Here is an 18,686-nt window from a genome sequence, read left to right on the forward strand (position 1 = left end):
TCTTATAAATAAAAGGCCAAAGAACTGAAGTCTGAACTTGAGTCTGAGATAGAATCGATGGAAGGCAGAGAACGAGGCGATGATGGTAATCCAATTCATTAACCCATCTCCCTCCCCTCAGAACTCGGCAAAACAGTTGTTTATCAGACGCTCAGACGATTATTACATTCCATTATATGACCACCGCCACCAGCAACATCACCACCAAATACCTTCTGTCTCCGTCAACACACCACTCATACAACAGCGAAGCCGTCATTGAGTTCTGCCTCCAAGTCAGCCGCACTCTTGACCAACTTAAGCAAACTCATGCTCGCCTGCTGCGGACTCAAACCAATCCACACCCTCGCCTCCTCATTCATCTCACCAGCCGCCTTCTACAGCTCCCCAACAATAATCTCCGATATGCCCGCTGCTTGTTCAATGGAATCTCTAACTGTGAAAACCAGTTCATTTGGAGCTCCATCATCCGCTCCCATACCCTCCATGCCCAATTCAGACAATCCATCGCTCTCTACACACAGATGCACCGGATGGGCATCTCACCCAATGGCTTCACCTTCTCCTCAGTGCTCAATGCTTGTGCTCGCATTCCAGCAATCCTACAAGGCAGACAGATACACACCCAGATCATCGAATCAGGTTATTTCTCCAATACTGTTGTGCATACTGCACTTCTCGACATGTATGCAAAATGCGGTGCTGCCAATGATGCAAGGCTTGTTTTCGATCAAATGACTGATAGAGATGTCGTCTCTTGGACGGCCATGATTTCCGGATACACGAAAGTTGGTATGATGGAAGATGCGCGTCAGCTATTCGACGTTATGGGGGAACGCAATGTGGTTTCCTGGACTACCATGGTTGCAGGGTATGCAAATGCGGGCGATATCGGAGCTGCAAAAGAACTGTTTGATCAAATGCCGGAGAAAAACTCTATTACCTGGACCGCTATGATTGCTGGTTATGGGAAGTGTGGTGATGTGGTTGGAGCTCGGCGAGTGTTTGATGAGATGGCGATGCGTGATTCGGCATGTTGGGCAGCAATGATTGCATGCTACGCACAGAACGGGTGTTCTAGTGAAGCAATTGAGACGTATAAGAGGATGAAAATGGCAAATGTGAAGGCCAGCGAGGTCGCCATGGTTGGAGTCATCTCTGCTTGCACGCAACTCGGTGATGGGGACATGGCAAGCTCCATAGCTGATGACATGAACGAAGGGAGCTGCAGTAAGTTGTTCCTCTCTAGCTTGCGCCATTATACCATACATATGTTATTCTCCTTAGCTTACACGAATACTATATTCCTTGTGAAAACATCACCCCAGATCGGACACTAGTCGTTTCCAATGCATTGATACACATGCATGCGAAATGCGGGAGCATAGGCCAGGCGTGGGAGGAATTCAATTGTATGCTTCAGAGGGATGTGGTCTCCTACAGTGCATTGATCACAGCTCTAGCGGATCATGGAAGGGCCCATGAAGCTCTGCAACTTTTCTCTAGGATGCGGAAGGAAGAACTAAGTCCGAATGAAGTGACGTTCGTTGGGGTACTCAATGCTTGCAGCCATGCAGGACTGATAGAAGCAGGGTGCGAGTATTTCAAGCTAATGACGGAAAGTTATGGGATCATTCCATTGACAGAACACTATGCTTGTATGGTTGATCTTCTTGGACGAGCGGGGAGACTCGAAGAGGCCTACAAGCTTATCTTGGATAGTGTGGTTACACCTGATGCTGGAACCTGGGGTGCTTTGTTGGGGGCTTGTAGGGTCTATGGGAATGTTGAGCTGGGTGAGATTGCAGCTGAGCATCTATTTGGATTAGAGCCTGAGAATACGGGAAACTATATTCTTCTGGCCAACATTTATGCGTCAATGAACAGATGGGATGATGCAGCAAGGGTGAGGAAGATGATGAGTGAAAGACAAATCAGGAAGTCTCCTGGACGTAGTTGGATTGGATTGGATGTCAAGGTGCAGTAGTAGTAGATTCGGTTAACCTTTTGGGATTGGTGTGTGGTTTGTGAGATCCGGATCCTCTACTCCATTTCTTTTAGGTTGACATATAGCCTTCCAATTTACTGGAGGAACTAATTGAGAAACTAATTGAGAATCCCCATTTGACCAAAAGAACTTGAGACTGAGAGTATCTAAATCTTTATGAATAGACGATGGAAGTTGAAAGCATGATGTACATATAATAAAGAGGCATAGTAGACAAAGTTGATTGAATCAAAGTGAGCTTATCTGTCAAGCTTAGAAATTTAGATTTCCAATGTTGCAACTTAGCAATCACTCTTTGAATCAAACCATTGTATTGAGCTTTGATGATCTTACCACTGATATAAGATATCCCAAAATATAAGTCCAGTTGAGAGGTGGGGTTAATCTGGATAGATTCTGATAAAGAGAAAGAGAAGAATCAACAGATGAGCTATATTGAGCTCTAGTTTTAGGGAGATTTAAAGCCTGACCAGAATAAGAACTGTATGTAGACAAGATTTCTTTAAAGGCTTGAACCTCTCCCCTAGCGGCTTTCCCAAAGAGAATTAGATCATCGACAAATGCCATATGAGAAATTCTCTCACCCCTCCTAGAAATTAATCCGAATGCCTTGAATTCTATCTTGATCCATTGCAACTGCAAAATGAGATGACAAAATTTCTACGCATAACACAAATAGATAGAAAGAAAACGGTGAAGGTTTAAAATATGAAAGAGGAGATCCATTAAGAAGAATTGCAAACTATGGGGATTCAACACAGCACCTCACCCATTTTATCCAAGTAGAGGCTGTAGAGCGGAAGCCATAATTATGTAAAGCTTGTCTCAAGAATTTCCATTCTGATCGATCGTATGCTTTGTTGCTTTGTTCTGTCCATCTTGATAGACATAAATCCAATACGACCTCTTCTTGTATTCTGAATTTACTGAAGAAGTTTATGACATAAGAGGACGTTATCCTAGATGTGTTGCCCCTTAATAAATCCATTTTGATTGAATGATATTAAATGATTAAAGAGGGGCCTTAATTTATGCACAAGGATTCTAGAAATAACCTTGTAAACAAAATTGCATAGACATATAGGACGAAACCCTTCAATAGATGCGGGATGATCCACCTTTGGAATTAGAGCTACAAAGGTTTGATTGAGTCGTACAAATCAACAATAGATGCTCTATGCGAATTCTCAATGGCCCCGCAGCCCATATGTGCTTTGGAAAATTATAGGACGAAAAAAAAGCCACAAAGATCCATTTTCAAACTAATATTTGAAATGGGTGTGAGTTTTAAGTTTCCCAAACGTTTTCCAAATCTTTTTATGGCCTCGTTGGTGCCTATCGTCGAACCTATTCTAAAAACTGAAAACTAAAGATAAAGCATTAAAGCAAATATTTAAACCACCTTATTAGATTTAGTAGTATTTCTGATTAGGATATCTTGTTATTGGTTTCCTTAGATTAGGATTTTCTTAGTAGATTTTAATTCTATTTTCTTCTAGGGAAAATGTTCTCTGTGCAGCAACACAACTTGCGCCCAGGCACATGGGCAGCTTGTACAGGGGGGCAGGATGATCATTGCACCCACCCCCATGTGCCTGGCCGCAGGCTGCGTTGCGGCACAGAGAACAGTGCCCCTTTCTTCTATTATAAAAGTACAGTAAAAGTACTGGCCAACGATAGACTATTGTATTATTCTATCCCTGGTTCTGTCTTCTCTCCACCGTTTCATCCTGTGTCTTCTCTCTCTCTTCTTTGCTGTTTTGGGTAGTTGATTCTTAGTTCTCTACTAAGTTACACTACCACTCCGAGTCGAAGGAAAACCCCATCCATCAACATGAGAAGAAGAAGAAGAGTCAACAATTGGAGCTTAAAAAGGATAGAGCCCAATTAGCCATACCCGTCATTACCTTGAACCTCCTAAAACCAACCTGATGGAAGTGTGAACAATTCAGATGCTTGAAACATAATGACAAGTACCCCCAATTTTGAGAATACAATGCATAAATGGTTCTTTATTTCTAAACTGAAATGTATCATATACAATTACAGGTACCCGGAACTAGTTTCATGTACATATCTCACACCATGAGTAGCCAATTTGTTTGAGCTCAAATCGGGTGCAGTTTGTGCGTGCATCTCTGCAAGCTCTCTTACACGTAAAAGAATAGGTGCAGGGATAGGCGTTGAGGTGTGCTTACGAGAACTTTTCATCTGCACATTAGACACACAAAAGAAAATAAAAGTAGTAAATAACCACTATCGAGAACAGAACTACTTTGCTGAATGATGGCAGATAATTAATTCAACGGAAGAAACAAATCATGCGATGTTTTCAGAGACCAAAAAAAGGATTAGAATCTAACAAAATTTCAAAAACTAGTAATTCAAGTTTCTACACTAAATCAAATTCCTAGTGAATTTTTTTTGGGAGAGGGGTACTGAAATTCTTTTTGCCTCTTAAAGCTCAGAAGTATAACAAAATTTTGAAATGTGTTAACAAGACTTCAAATTTTCCTAATACCAACAGGAACAGCACAATCTGATGTAAATTCTAGCCAGAGCAAGAAGCAAAAGACCCATCGAATTTTTGGACCAGAACTGGACCAGCTCAAGCCAGCCCAGCAAGACCAACGCGAGCAAGCCAAGCAGGGACCAAATATGCCCAACGATTTGAGAAGATCCCACCAAATATGCCCCACGAATTTGAGAAGATCCCTTTTGACCAGTCAACTAGGATTGGTGCACTTTAGTAGTTATTATATTTAGTAGTTTCTAATTTGTTCCTTCCATGTGGCTGAATTATAAAGCCTAGTAGTTCTAATGTAGTTACCTTCAATTTTAGTTAGGAGTTAGTAGTTCTATTTTGCTAAGTTTCTATTTTAGATTAGTTTCTATTTTGGAAAGTTTCTACTTTATTGTAAGCTTGCCTAAGCTATGAATAGGCATCACATTGTAATGCAGGAACAGAATTTGAGAACAAAATTTTCTGGCCAATTTAGCCATCTAATTATGGGAGATCCTCCTTGTTTCAATAGCTGAGATAGCTGTGGATGAGAGAGCCATTCACTAAAACCCCCCCCCCCCTTCTCTTCCATCTTCTCTTCTCTTCTCTGTCTTCTCCACTTTATAACCTGCTCGATCTCTGTTGAACTGTTGTTGCCTGTTACTGTTGCTGCTACGGGAGAATATCATTCGAAGCATAGTTGTCACGTCGATCCAAGTCGGTGGAGGGGTGTCATGTCGATATATCGACATGTCGCCCGCCATGGCGTTGCCATGGCGATCATATCGACCATGTTTTATTTTTTATTTTCTCTATTTTTAATGTCATTTAGTATGCTATAATATATACCATCTAACATAAAAAATTAACATGAAAATGTACTAATCTACTATGGTTTAATTCATGAAAGTGGAATATCCATTAGTGTATATGAAATCATGGATTATCAAATAATTGATAGCAATAGTCTTGCTAATAATAAAGTTGAAAAATCATGAGAGTTGAGATATGATTCATATGAAAGTGACTACAAAAGTAACAAAACAAAAAAACAATTACAAGAACGTGATTTATATTGAGTGAATAAAGCTAATAAACAACCCATCTAAATAAAAAAAAAATTTGCTAATGTGAATATGTGATTGTGTATTAGTCAATAGTGTATTAGTGTTTTCTGTTTGATGTTTTTTTAATTTTTTTTATGTTAAGGAAAAAGCATTAAAATAAAAAATGGTTAAAAAAATTATTGTTAAAAAATAAAGTTTTATAATTTGAAACAACCATGTCGCCCAATATGGCCATATGTCGTGATATGGCGTCCATGGCGGCGCCATGGCGACGACATGGAGGCCATATCGGTCGATATTCTTAAATCATCCATATCGGTGGTCGATATGCCCACTTCTCCAGCGATATGACGCCGGCGGCGTCGATATGGCGACGCCATGACAACTATGATTCCTCTTCACTTCTCAGAATTGCTGCTATTGCTGCTTTTGCTGAATTGACAAATCAGAGACTGTACTACCCTGCGGATTCAAGTCTGCCTGAGTTTTGTGCTGTCATCTTCATGGCTGCAAAACTCCTTATCCCTCCATCCAAAGTTGCTGAATTCTGGAGCACATCTCCACCCCATCATCCACTCCACTCTTACTTACATCCCATTCCAATGGCTGGATTAGCCTGCACCATAAAACCTTCTATTTTCATTCTTCCTTTCCCATCTCCACTTTTACCCAACAATATTGACCAAAGCAGGTCAAGCTTCAATCATTTAGGCCTACACTCGGCTACTGTTGGAGTCCCAGAACAGCACTGCTTTGAGGGTTTCTCTTAAACTTTTATTTTGGTGTTTCACTGATATCTCCACATCAGGCCATCAGAACTGAATCAAACTTGGAGTCAAGCATCCCCTTAACATCATCTACACTCGATCCAAGTTGGGTGATCATCACTTGGCTGGTTTGGTTTCTATACCTAATCCTTTACTTTCTAATTTGGTAACCTACTGTTTCTACTGCTTCTGGCCATCCAAATCAGTCCCTGTTTTGAGGGTTTACTGAGCATTCTCAGCCTTGCATTCGGCCCTGCTCACAGTTCCTTTTAAGTGGCTGATGCCCCTGCCGCCCCTCATTGGCCCCCTGTGTTGGTGCAAGGGCCACACAACCTGGCAGCAAACCCTTTGGTGGGGGTATAGGTAGGATGAACCTTAGGCTCAGGCTAAACACCCCTCTTAAGGATCCCCAAGTCAACCATCTCAGATGAAGGTCAAACTTTGACAATCGATCACAATTAAACAGTAGAAATGTCCTTCAGAAGATGGTAATGATCCAACGGTCAGATTAAGAGTAATTAGAAGAACAGTTAAATCTGGAAGAAAAAAATCAAGAACAGGAAAAAAACTTAAGTACTCGAGATTAGAAAATCAGATCAGCTTATAAGCTGGTTGAGTGGTCCTTTATGAGGGTATAACAGTGCTGAAAAACTCAGCTAGATTCAATGGTTAGATCTACTGATGTGGACAACTCCTAGTGACATTAGGATAGGTCAAATTCAGTCAAACTAGGAATCAGATAGATGATCAGATCACAGATTTATGAAACTCAACAGAAACTTGATCTATGATAATGAATTTAGTTGAAACATGTCATTAAAACATCAGAGATTAAGTAGTCTTCAAAGTAACAAGAACCAAATCCCACTTGGAGAGGAGTGCAGTATCCACACGACAGATTCAGAACTTGACAATAGATTAGTGTGTAGAATACTGACCATATAAGATTGTTGAACTCAGAACATGATTCAGACCTGTAGAAACCCCTGATTCTAGCAGTTCTAGTGAGAGTAGAAAAGCCTCTATCGCAGGAACCAGAATTGAAATCGATTGCAGGCAATAGAAGAACAGAAAACTGAATCAACAACCTTCAAGAGAAGATCAAGAGAATACAAAACAATACCTTAATTGCAGTAAAAACCGAGTACAAGAGAAAGAGAAGAAGGATAATAATGGCTTCCCACCAACAGGATCAGAATCCCACTGTCCAAGGCTTCTCACCAACAGGATCAGAATCTCATTGTCCAAGGCTTCTCACCATGATTGAATCGCACAGCACTCATGAAGAAAACTTCAACTTTTATTTATCATAAATCGTTTATGAACCAATGGCTCTTACAAGCTTTATATAGGAAAACTAAATCAAATTCCTAATCTGTCTAGGAAAGTCAAACCTATTGCTAATAGCAAACATAAGTGAAATAGGAAACATAATCCTAAGGCTACGTTTTGTTGCAAGGGAAACTAAAGGGAAGGGAAGTGAAAATTTTCAAACCTAAAAAAGCAAAATTTATAATCATTACCCCATGCGATTGTATACAGTACTAATGATACATTTTACATTTAATTTTTATTTTACTTTTCAAACCAAAGGGATTTGGATGCAAAGTAAAATGAAATTTAATGACCAAATATGGAACAATTTGGAGTTGGTGATATAGTCACATGGGGTAATGATTACAAAAGTTTCTTTTTTAAGTTTGAAAATTTCACTTCCCTTCCTTTTAATTTCCCTTGCAACCAAACGAAGCCTAAAGGAAAACATGTAAACAACTTAAATTAAATAAAAGACTAGTTAACTAACTAACTAATGAGGTAAATCATGTACTCCAACCTTCTAACCATAGTTTAGGCCCCTTACAAAGAAAACCCATGGGATCGAAGAACCAATACATACATAACCCAACCCAAAGCTTACCTCTAATAAAATAAGCCCTTTAGGTGATTTATCTGCATCAACCTTCCCCATTACTTTTAACAACATTTGGAAGATTTAACTTGGGTGTTATTCTACAACACCCAGTAGGACCAGTAATCTCTCCAATCGGGATTAACTCTTCTTTTAAAAAAAATATATTGTCATGTCCATGCAACACATACACAATAATCCTCTTCATGCAACAGAATTCAAGATTGCAGTCTACAACAGGATCAGGGGGTAAATTTCTCTTCACTGGATTTTCCAGTACTGTGCTATGCACTTCCTACTCAAGGTAGCAAAGAAAAGCAGAGAGAGAGAGAGAGAGAGGTTACTCCTTACCCCTTTGTCCCCAGTTGACTCTGCCAAACTAGCTCTCAGAAGGTTCCTCCACTTATCCTGTAATAGAAGAACCGCTCTTAGTACTTGCTTTATAATCTCCTCAAAAGTAACTTGAGCATAAACTATGATGGCTTCTCCCTTGGTGTATGATTTCCATTTCAAAGGACTATGGTTCATTCTGCAATCTACTCAAACAAGTTCATTATCCATACCTTCAGATCAACAGAAGTACGGTAGGTCTGGGATGCAAAGGCAAGCCGTTTGATCTCTGACCACCTTCCAGCTCCAAACCTAGCTACCCCCTCAACCAGCTTCATAACCTCGCAAAGAGTCCATGCGCGATGATGCTTTCTTCTGGTTCCACCTTTAGTAGTTGGAACTGTAGCTATGTTATCATCTGAATTACCACCACACGAATCTAGGTTTTCCTGCTCCACATCTCTCTGCTGCTTAACTGTGCTTGTTACCAGAGGCCACCTTTCATTCTCTGTTTCAACAACGAACTGACAGCAAAGAGCTAATAATTAGCAATTCATACTGCAACACAATCTACATTCACATGCAATATCAAGGCTAAGGTTCAAATCATAACAAGAAGGGAATCCAATTAAGGGAATATGGGACAGGACAGAAGCAGACAGAGCCCACTCAGTATCCAAGGAACCAGTAAAACCAGTCCATCATAGACCAAACATCTTGTTCCAACCTTAATTAGCTCAATTTTCTATTTTATTATTTCTGGGAGGGGTTCACACTGGTAGGGATCAAAGTGAGCTAAACCCAGACAATAAACAGGACTCACAATCAGATCCAGTCCATGGGAATGTTACTACAGTACTGCAGAAAAAACACCAGAGTCCAAATGGGCTGGCAAGGCCCACATCCATCATTCCCCCTCTTATTTTTTCTGGTTGGACATTAATCATTCCCATAGGCAGGTAGGCATGTGAAACAACATTTAATGGTCCCACAGTTCACAATGACCAAATTGGATGATGGTGCCAATTATTTCTATAATCTTTCCAGGTGAAGAGGAAAAATGAATTGTAACATTCAACAATGAAGTGTGATCCTCAAGGCCAATGTACACCATCGAATGGTCCCCAAACAACACCACGGGTGCACCATGCTTTATCCGGTCTTAGAACAAACATGAGGCGCCACTGATTAAAGCAGCAAAAGCTGAATCCTCTGAAGGGGCCAAGTGGTTTACATGATTGAATACTAACCATTGACTGGCTAAAGCAGTTGACTAGAAACTAGGAAGAGTGCCATAATTAAAATGATGAAATAAAAAGGATATCTAACAAAGTATGTTCTCCGTCCAGAAAAAGAAACACCACCCTAAATTACAGTTTCTATGGTACCATAGTTGTCAAGGCGGCTAGGCGACCCAAGGCGGTGGAGGGGGGGGGAGGGGGGACCAAGGTGCCTAGGTGACACCTTTGACAACTATGTATGGTACTTTAGTTGGCCAGCTTCATTTTCCTCATAAACATTTTCAGCCAGTGAGTCAACCCTTATAAATGATATCGAAATGAAAACAAGAATGTTGAATGGAATAACCATTAGTTATCTTACTGGCTGCTGAATTTGTTTAGGATTAGAGCCACTACTCCATATTCTGTTTGCACTATTATCATTATCTGGCCAAGACACACGAACACCGAGGGCCTTCTTCACAAGTTTGGCTGCCACCCCCATGCCGCTAGGATGGAATTTCTGCCAATTGCAATAGACAATACCCAATTTCAATTCTGACCACTGAATAATGGAAAAAAATATTGTAATGAAATGAAATGAAGTACATTTTTATCCACAAGCCCAATATAAGCTCATGTAGTTTGCATACAAAAAATGATAACAATTCACTGCATATTCTTAGAGAATAACGACTGGAAGATGGAAAACATGATAGTGTGAGATGCATTTCACAGAAGAAAAAAAAGACTAAATAAGATGTTCACATTCACATCCAATTTTTGTTGTGCATATTTCAAGAAACCAGACAAGGTGAGTACAGGAAATTGATGCTTCTACGAATCTGAGCATACAAGTGCATTTTTGCACATGCATTCATGAGTGGTGTTGATGGTGGAGGGCCAGTTAGGAGAAGAGGGAAGCCTGGAAGAAATCAGAACTGCAGGAGGAAAAGAGAGGAGGGAACACACATGCACAATCACTTCTAGCACAAACCAGCAAGTTCAACTTCAATACTCAATCCTCAAATCTTCAAATCTATTGCTCTCCTACGATTACAATGAATAAATAGAAAACAGCCTTGCATAGGAATAGAAGCCTAACTAAAATGGAAACAACACAAAGAGGAAATTACCAAAATAAGTCATATCTAAGAAAAGGAAACTACCCAAGAAATTCCTACGTAATCTACTCATAAAATAAAATAAACTAAACTAAGGATTGCATCTACCAGCCCTTGCCAGACCAGAAAATTGGTTTAGGACCGCTTCTTGGCTTAGGCTTCCAAAGTGGGTCATATCAGTCCAGCCAGGCTAAGGCAACTGCATCAGTTAATGAGCAAAGTAGCAAACAAGAGTTGTGTGTTCCCTCATCCATGTCCACCAGGAGGGGGGGGGAGGAAGGGAAGGTTTAGAAAGAGCTGTTCTGTAATCATTAGCTATGATAGTAATTCCCCACCCCCCGGTGGTCCTTTTTCCATTTTTTGTCTGCCACAGCAGGGGCGGGAAAAAACTTTTAGAACAAAAAAGTCAACCATTCCTAAAGAGAACACACCTTTTCAAATCCCCAGAGTCAGATTCCTGGTAAGCAGTATGCAGGAACTAAGTTACAAGTATACAATGGCCAAAAGCCATACTTTATACTGTTGGTGAGAGGAGACCATAAAGTACGAAAGAAAATAAATGGATTATAATAACATTCATCGGCTCAGGAAATATTCACATACCATAAGAGCCATGAAGTTTTTCCTTGGACGCCCTCTCCGAACCCTAGAAACATAGGGAACCTGAACACCAGATCCTCCAAGAGAGTCCTCCCTAGTGACAAAAGTTCTGTCAGAACGAGCATTGCAAGCGTGCATGACATGAGAAATTGGATAGGTTTCACCATGTCCAGATCTTTTAACAGAAGATACCAATCTCCCAGTACATTCCCTGGACTCAACTTCTGAAAGCTCTTCAATGTATCGCTTAGTGGGCTTTCGGACTCTTTTGAAGGCTCCCTGTTCTGTTTGGTGATCTTCAATTTTACAATCATATTCAACTTCTGGTTTCCTCAATCTCTTGCCAGAGACAAGCTTCCTATCTTCCATTTGATTAGTTGGACTGCTTGGTGACTCTTTAGAGTTATCTTTCACTACATTTTGTCCCATATTCACAGAACCATCTGCGTCTCTTCCACTTTCTTCAACTTTCCTGATCAAGGTTTTATCTCTAATTATAAAAGTTGTGGTTGAAACATCACAAGAATTAGTTAATCCCATAGCAATCCGCCTCTTAAGCCACATCTTGTCCTTAACAGAAGTTTCTCTCCCAAATGTTGCTTTGAAAGTCTGATGGAGTTCTCTAGTTGTGAGATTGTCCAAGCATATTTCTCCCTTCAATCTAGAAAAATCAGGCTTCAAACCAGTGGAGACGGCAGAAGCTGAAGATCCATTATTTATTGGACTATCTTCAGGTTTGGAGCCTGTTTCCACACCTCCTGATTCATTAGCATCACTGTGATTTAATCTGGCTGGGGGTAAAGGTACATGTTCCAGCAATGTGTCTTCAGATTTAAGTTTCTCATCACTAGTTGACAACTTCTCATGCTGATCAGAACAATTGCCATCTAGATTCATGTAATCAGAAGAACAGTCAGCAGATTCACATGATAAATGGAGCCTCTCTTCCTGTTTAACCTTTCGCAACATCCCATCAATATACTGCAAGGGAGTAGCCAAATGACCAGGATTCAGGAGAGTTCAGAAACAAAGTTCAGAGTAACATCTATTTGGAAAGACATGCACAAACTTCCAACAAAAAATTTAGTGAACAGGTTGCACAAAAACAAGACTGGATAAACAGGCACAAATCAATGAATCATAAAACAAATACGTAATCAGACAAGTTAGGATAAGACCATATTAAAGAGTATTTAGCAGCCTCGTTGATAACCTACCATAAATAAGTTAAAACTGCAACTGCTCAGATTTGACAAGCAAAACAAGCTGATGCAAAAGGTTGTCAGCTAGGGCAGCATTTGGTTGCCTTCCCGAGCATTGTGGGAAAGGAAAAGTGAAGGGAAATGAGGAGTTTGGTTATCTAATTACACTTCTTGAGAAATTAGGCAGGAAAATGAAAATTTTATGGGAAATGATTTTTCTCGTACTCTCACTGATTACATGGGAAAACACTGAAAACAGAAAAATGAGGGTGTTGAGAGACTTAGTCTCAGGATTAGTGCTGGCGTTAATTAGTACCAGCACTAATACTGAGAAGGGTATTTTGGGAACATGTTTGTTGCCCTGTTATTATATATATATTCAGAATAGATCTGGGGGAGTTTAGCTAAGACGACTGGACTCCCCAAGAGTTGCAGTCACTCTTTTCTCTTCCTCTCTTCATCCCTCTTCTCTCTTTTCTCTATTATTATTTATGATTTACATGGTATCAAAGCGTGGTTCTTAGGCATCGTTCCCTCTCTATCCTAGGATCCTGCTCATCTCTTTATTCTCTGTCAAAGACTTGCGGTTTCTCAAGGATACCTGATTTGCAAAGGTTTTAAGGTTCCAGGTTGAAGGGGGTGCAGCACCCTGATGCTGCGTTTTGGAGGTGTTTCTTAGAGACTAGTTCATGAGTAGACAAAAGAACTAGGTCTCTACGGTTGAAGATTGAAGACCCAATAACGATTCAGCCTTTGTGGATGATTCTCTTTAGAATTTTGGTGCTTGCTGCCTGAATTGATGTGGCTGAAATATTTTTGGTGATCGATTTTTGTTTAAATCGATTTTTTTTGTTGGCTGTTTGGAGATCGATTTTATTAAATCGATTCTTGTTTGTGTGGGCTTCTCGATTTTTTGTTTGGCTTTTTGGATTCGATGGGATGGGTGATTCAAACAGTGATGTGAAGACTGTAGTAACTGAAGTGGTATCTTCTTCCTCTAGTCGGATCACCGAAAAGTTGGAAGGTGTCAATAATTTTCAGCAGTGCGAGAAGACAGTTCGATTAGTGTTGACTGGTCGTGATCAGAAAAAACACTTGACACAGACCAAGCCAATTGACGATACATCATGGGATACCGTGGATGCTCGTAAATTCGAGGGACAATCAAATTGTCAATTTAGTCACCCATATTGACACAGTGAAGGAGTTATGGGAGTATCTGGATGTGCTATATTCAGGACAAAATAATCATTCTCGGATTTATGAATTGTCACAGGATTTTTATCGGGCAGATAGAAAGGGTCGTCCATTGACCCACTACTTTGTTGATTTTACAAGAATGTATGAAGAATTGAATGCCTTGCTTCCGATAAGCTTTGATGTGAACCAAATGCAGACTCAGCGAGAGCAGCTCGCGGTTATGAGATTTTTAGGAGGTCTTGGTAAGGAGTATGACTCCATTCGGTCCAGCATTCTCGGTGGTGATAAGGTAGCCTCCCTTGCAGATACTTTCTCACGGGTTCTCTGTGTGTCTTGTGAAAACTCTCATGACACTACACCTACTACTATTGATAGTTCAGCCCTGGCAGCTTCTAACCATGGGAATAGTGGTGGAAATAATTCTGGTGGGGGTCGTGGTCGTGGTAGTAGAGGTGGTTTGGGAAAGAATCCCCCTTCTGGTACGCAAAATATTCCAGAAATTTCTGGTTCAGTGAAAACATGTCACCATCGTAGGTGACCAGGACAAATCCAACGTTTTCGTTGGAAACTTCATGGCAAACCTCCCCAACAACAGTTTGCCAACTTTGCAGCCAGTACAGAACCTTCTGCTCCATCGTCTGAGGGAATGGTAGTGAAGATATCTGATGAAGACTATGCACGGTTTACACAGTTTCAGCTTTCTCAGCCTTCGACACCCTCCACTGCTACTTTTGTCCAGACAGGTAATGCCACTGCCTGTTTATCCTCCTCCCGTCCTTGGATAATTGATCCAGGTGCTTCCGACCATATGTCTGGGATTTCAGGTAATTTTTCTTCTTTTCATCCTTCAAATTCTAGTGTCACATTAGCTAATGGCTCCTTAGCCAAAGTTAATGGCACTGGAACTGTTTGTCCTAATTCTTCAGTGTCTCTATCGCCAGTCCTCCATTTACCTGATTTTCCGTTTAACCTGTTATCTGTTTTTTTTTTTTGGATGAATAAAAATTTAAATTACGAAGAAAGGAGAAGGAATATACAAGCCCAAGGGCAAACAACCGAAGCTAAAGGCTAGCTAGGGCGCAAAATGGAAAGAGGAAGACCCCAGGAGACAACAATGAGCCTGTTCCTTGGGGTATCCTTTACATCAGAAAGGGGGAAGGAACTGACTTTAGATAAAACATCAAGAAAGATGGCATTCCAAACCTGTTATCCATTAGTAAGCTTACTAATGCTTATAATTGTTCCGTAACCTTTTATCCTGACTCTTGTGTGTTTCAGGATCTTACCACGAAGAAGATGATTGGTAGGGGGCGTGAAAAAGGGGGGTTGTATCTACTTGAGGAGGACTCTCCATCCATTGCCTGCTCTAGCATTTTATCCCCACACCAAATTCATTGTCGTTTGGGACACCCGTCATTGCAGAATTTAAAAAAATTAGATTCCCGTCAAGCTTTTGCTTCTGCTTCTGTTACTCATACCACTAATGACCACATTTTGAACCTCCTTAACTTCATAACAAATTTTGTATCTACCAACAAGAAGCACCTTGTGCTTAGTGACAATATTGTACAAACGCTTTTATCTATAGTCTAATATATTTTTTCTTTTCTCATTAAAAAATGTGGTAAAGACACAAATACTAAGATTATCTATTTTGACTATTTTACCCTTGGTTCGTACTTATTTATTGATATAGTACCGGGATTGGTGGCTAGAAAAACCGATCATGGTTCGTAGTATCTATCCTTCACATAGGCATTTTCACAAACACCTAGCCAACTATGAAATACAATAAAATATGGATTTGCCAAACTGGTTACCTATGTCACTGGGTAACCTCCAGAGATGTTGTAGATCAGACGTCTCCAATCATCGTTGCACTCTTCTTCTCTTCCTTCCTCCCCTTTCTTCCTTTTCTTTATAAATCCTTGTGATGTCTCTTGAAGGCACTTCACCAAAGCTTCACAAAAAGGAATGAAGCCATTGAAGGAACATGAAGCGGGAAATCAAGGTTTCCACCTCTTGAATCTCTCTCTCATTCTCCTTCTCTCCTCTTCTCTACTTGAGGCATCTCACTGTTAGAGTTTATGTAATAAGGGTAGTTTGGGCATTATTCTAGTATCTTATTTCCTTATGCTGTATTTCTTTGTTTTATCTTTTACCTCCCTAGGAAGATGGTTGTAATTTTACTATTTCATATTAGTGAATCAAATAGGGGAGAGGAATCGTTTTTTCCTCAACTCACAATTCTCTATACTTCTCTTCTTTCTTCCTCTCTTCTTCTCCTCTTCTTCCTCTTCTTTCTTTCCGGCTTTCATTCCTTGAACCTTGGATTAAATCATCCTACATTTGATTTACAACTTGGTATCAGAGCAAGTTTGAGAGTCGACCAAGCTCGCTGTGTCTCTACACCTCTTTTTGGAACCCTAGAAAGGTAAAGGGTTTCGACAGAGGCTGCACTATGTAAAGATATTATACATTGAAGCTTCATTGGAGTTTTATTCACCAAAACGAAGTATAATGGAGGAGATTTGAGAGCTTTTTATGTGTTTGGAACCCTAGAAGCCAAAGACAGAATTTCGGCCAGCTTTTTCCTTCTCAGGCTCGATTCTCCCTCCTTCAGTCACTATTTGGGCTGGAACTAGGGCTGTTAGAATCGCCCAGGAGTGTGCTTTCCAGTCCCTAGAGACTCGTTTGCTGAAAGTGTGTGCTTTGGGAGCACGACTCTTTTTTCCTTCTGCTGGGCAGGTATCGACAGTTTCTTTTTTTCCTCTGTTTTGTTTGAACTGCTATGTAAAGGCCTTAATGGATACTATTTGTTGAAGATCTGTGTTATGTGGAATCTATTGGGTGTTATAGATTGAGACTATGTTGCTCAAAATGTGTTAAACTTGATTTTTTTTTCTTCAAGGGACTGCAGTTTATATCTTGAGTGGTTATTAGCTACTGTGAGTAGCAGATTTACATAGTATTATGGCCTTGGATGCTATGAGCTGCTGTTTTTTGGACATTGGAAGTATTTAGCTTGCTGGTTTCCTTCTTGTGGTTGGGTTGAGGTGTCTCCCCACTTGTGCAAGGCTCTATCTTATGTTTTCAGAAATGCATTTTATCTTTCTTTTCAAGAAAGAGTGATTTGTCTACTTGCTGCAAATTTTTTTTTTTTTGGGTCGAGTATACTCCCCATTTGACTTTGGGTATTACTCCCATCTTGTAAGTGTGTTCTTTGGAGAAGTGACTCGACAGAGGTTGTTTGGAGAAGTCTTCCTTGATAAGTATTGTCTCTATTTGGGTAGGTTGTGTACTCCCAATTGGATTTGCGTATCATTTCCTTTTCTTGTGTATTCCTACATTATGTCAGCTCTTGGAGAAAGAGGCCAGGGTCCACCCCAAGGAAATGACAGAGATAGGTTCCGCTATGATCATTGTGGGAAGCCTGGACACACGAGAGAGAGATGTTGGATACTTTATAGCTATCCCTCTGGTATGCACGGCCACAGGAGAGGGGGAGTCAAAGCATGCTCCGTTATGACTGAGGTTGCACCTATGGGATCTCCATTAGAGATGTAAACGGATCGAATTCAGTCGGATAGTGGCATTATCATATTCGTATCCGTTTATATTCGGACGGATTCGGATAATATCCTATCGGTTTTCGAACGGATTTGGATAGTTTCCAAATAGTGATTTTTTTAATATGGATTCTCCTAAATGGATATGAACACGGATCAAATACGAATTTTTGACTATCCGTTGACATCTTTACCCTTTTTATGGGGAGGGTTAGGATTGAGACTTGAGAGTTCAACAACTATCCTTTCTTCTACTATTCTTAGTCTTTGATTTTCTCACATAGATATGTGATTCCATGTATCACATTGCATAAAACAATATATATAAACCAATAGAAAATATAGAAAAAGAATCACATTATCTTAACTTATAAAATTATAAAAATAAGATAACAAAATCCAATAAGGTAACTTAAAAGAATAGACGGACACAGAGATATATTTCAGATATTTTATTACCGTCGGGCTGCTAAACGAATCGGATAATAATCGGTCGGATAAGGGGATTATCATATTCGTATCCGATAAGTTTCGGACGGATTCCGATTCTCCTAAACGGATACAAACGCGGATCGAATACGGATTTTCGAATATCCGTTTACATCTCTAATCTCCATATGGACTACAGACAGATACCACATCCCTCACTGAAGATGATACTGCAGCATTTCACAGGATTTTATCATATCTGGATAGTCCTACTTCCACACCTGCTGTCCCAGATTCTTCCGCTTTCACTTTATAGGCCTCTACATCTGGCCCTTCCACTATTTCTACATGGATCATTGACTCTGGCACAACTGACCATATGACCGGCATATCTCAGGGTTATGACTCCTACAGTCCTACTCCATCTATTCTGGTAAGGACAAGGTTAGAATAGGTGATGGTTCCCTTTCCTCTATTTCTGGTAAAGGTAGTGTTCGTGTCACTTCCTTTATCTCCCTTGACTCTGTTCTTCATGTTCCTCAGTTTCATACTAACCTCTTATCCGTGAGCCACCTAACCAAATCCTTGAATTGTTCTGTCACTTTTTTTCCATCTCATTGTGTTTTTCAGGATTTGGTGACAAAAAAGTTAATTGGCAAAGGACATGAAGAAAAGGGACTTTACCTACTGCTCAGTCCTATGCATGTGGGCATAATGACAACAATACTGCTGACTTTGTGATGTTGCAGCCTCAATGT

At 40.2% G+C, this 18,686-nt stretch overlaps 2 protein-coding genes across 4 annotated transcripts in view; one reads left to right on the plus strand and one right to left on the minus strand.

The window, feature by feature from the left end:
• Positions 1-139: 139 nt before the first annotated feature.
• On the plus strand, positions 140-1,987 carry LOC122668777 (putative pentatricopeptide repeat-containing protein At5g37570). The gene is made up of 2 exons (XM_043865311.1): positions 140-1,230; positions 1,329-1,987. The coding sequence occupies exons 1-2, from the start codon at positions 177-179 to the stop codon at positions 1,985-1,987; spliced, it is 1,713 nt and encodes a 570-aa protein (XP_043721246.1). The 5' UTR covers positions 140-176.
• A 2,004-nt stretch (positions 1,988-3,991) lies between these two features.
• LOC122666771 overlaps positions 3,992-18,686 on the minus strand; it is a 47,505-nt gene continuing 32,810 nt past the window's right edge. For all 3 annotated transcript variants that reach the window (XM_043862837.1, XM_043862838.1, XM_043862839.1), the window contains 5 exons: positions 11,532-12,509; positions 10,187-10,327; positions 8,818-9,108; positions 8,606-8,662; positions 3,992-4,219 (listed from right to left, as the gene is read on the minus strand). In XM_043862837.1, coding sequence (XP_043718772.1) covers positions 4,052-4,219; positions 8,606-8,662; positions 8,818-9,108; positions 10,187-10,327; positions 11,532-12,509 — 1,635 coding nt within the window. In that variant the 3' untranslated portion in view covers positions 3,992-4,051. The remainder of the gene's footprint in view (positions 4,220-8,605; positions 8,663-8,817; positions 9,109-10,186; positions 10,328-11,531; positions 12,510-18,686) is intronic.

Source organism: Telopea speciosissima, chromosome 7 (assembly GCF_018873765.1).
Source record: "Telopea speciosissima isolate NSW1024214 ecotype Mountain lineage chromosome 7, Tspe_v1, whole genome shotgun sequence".
NCBI lineage: Eukaryota > Viridiplantae > Streptophyta > Magnoliopsida > Proteales > Proteaceae > Telopea > Telopea speciosissima.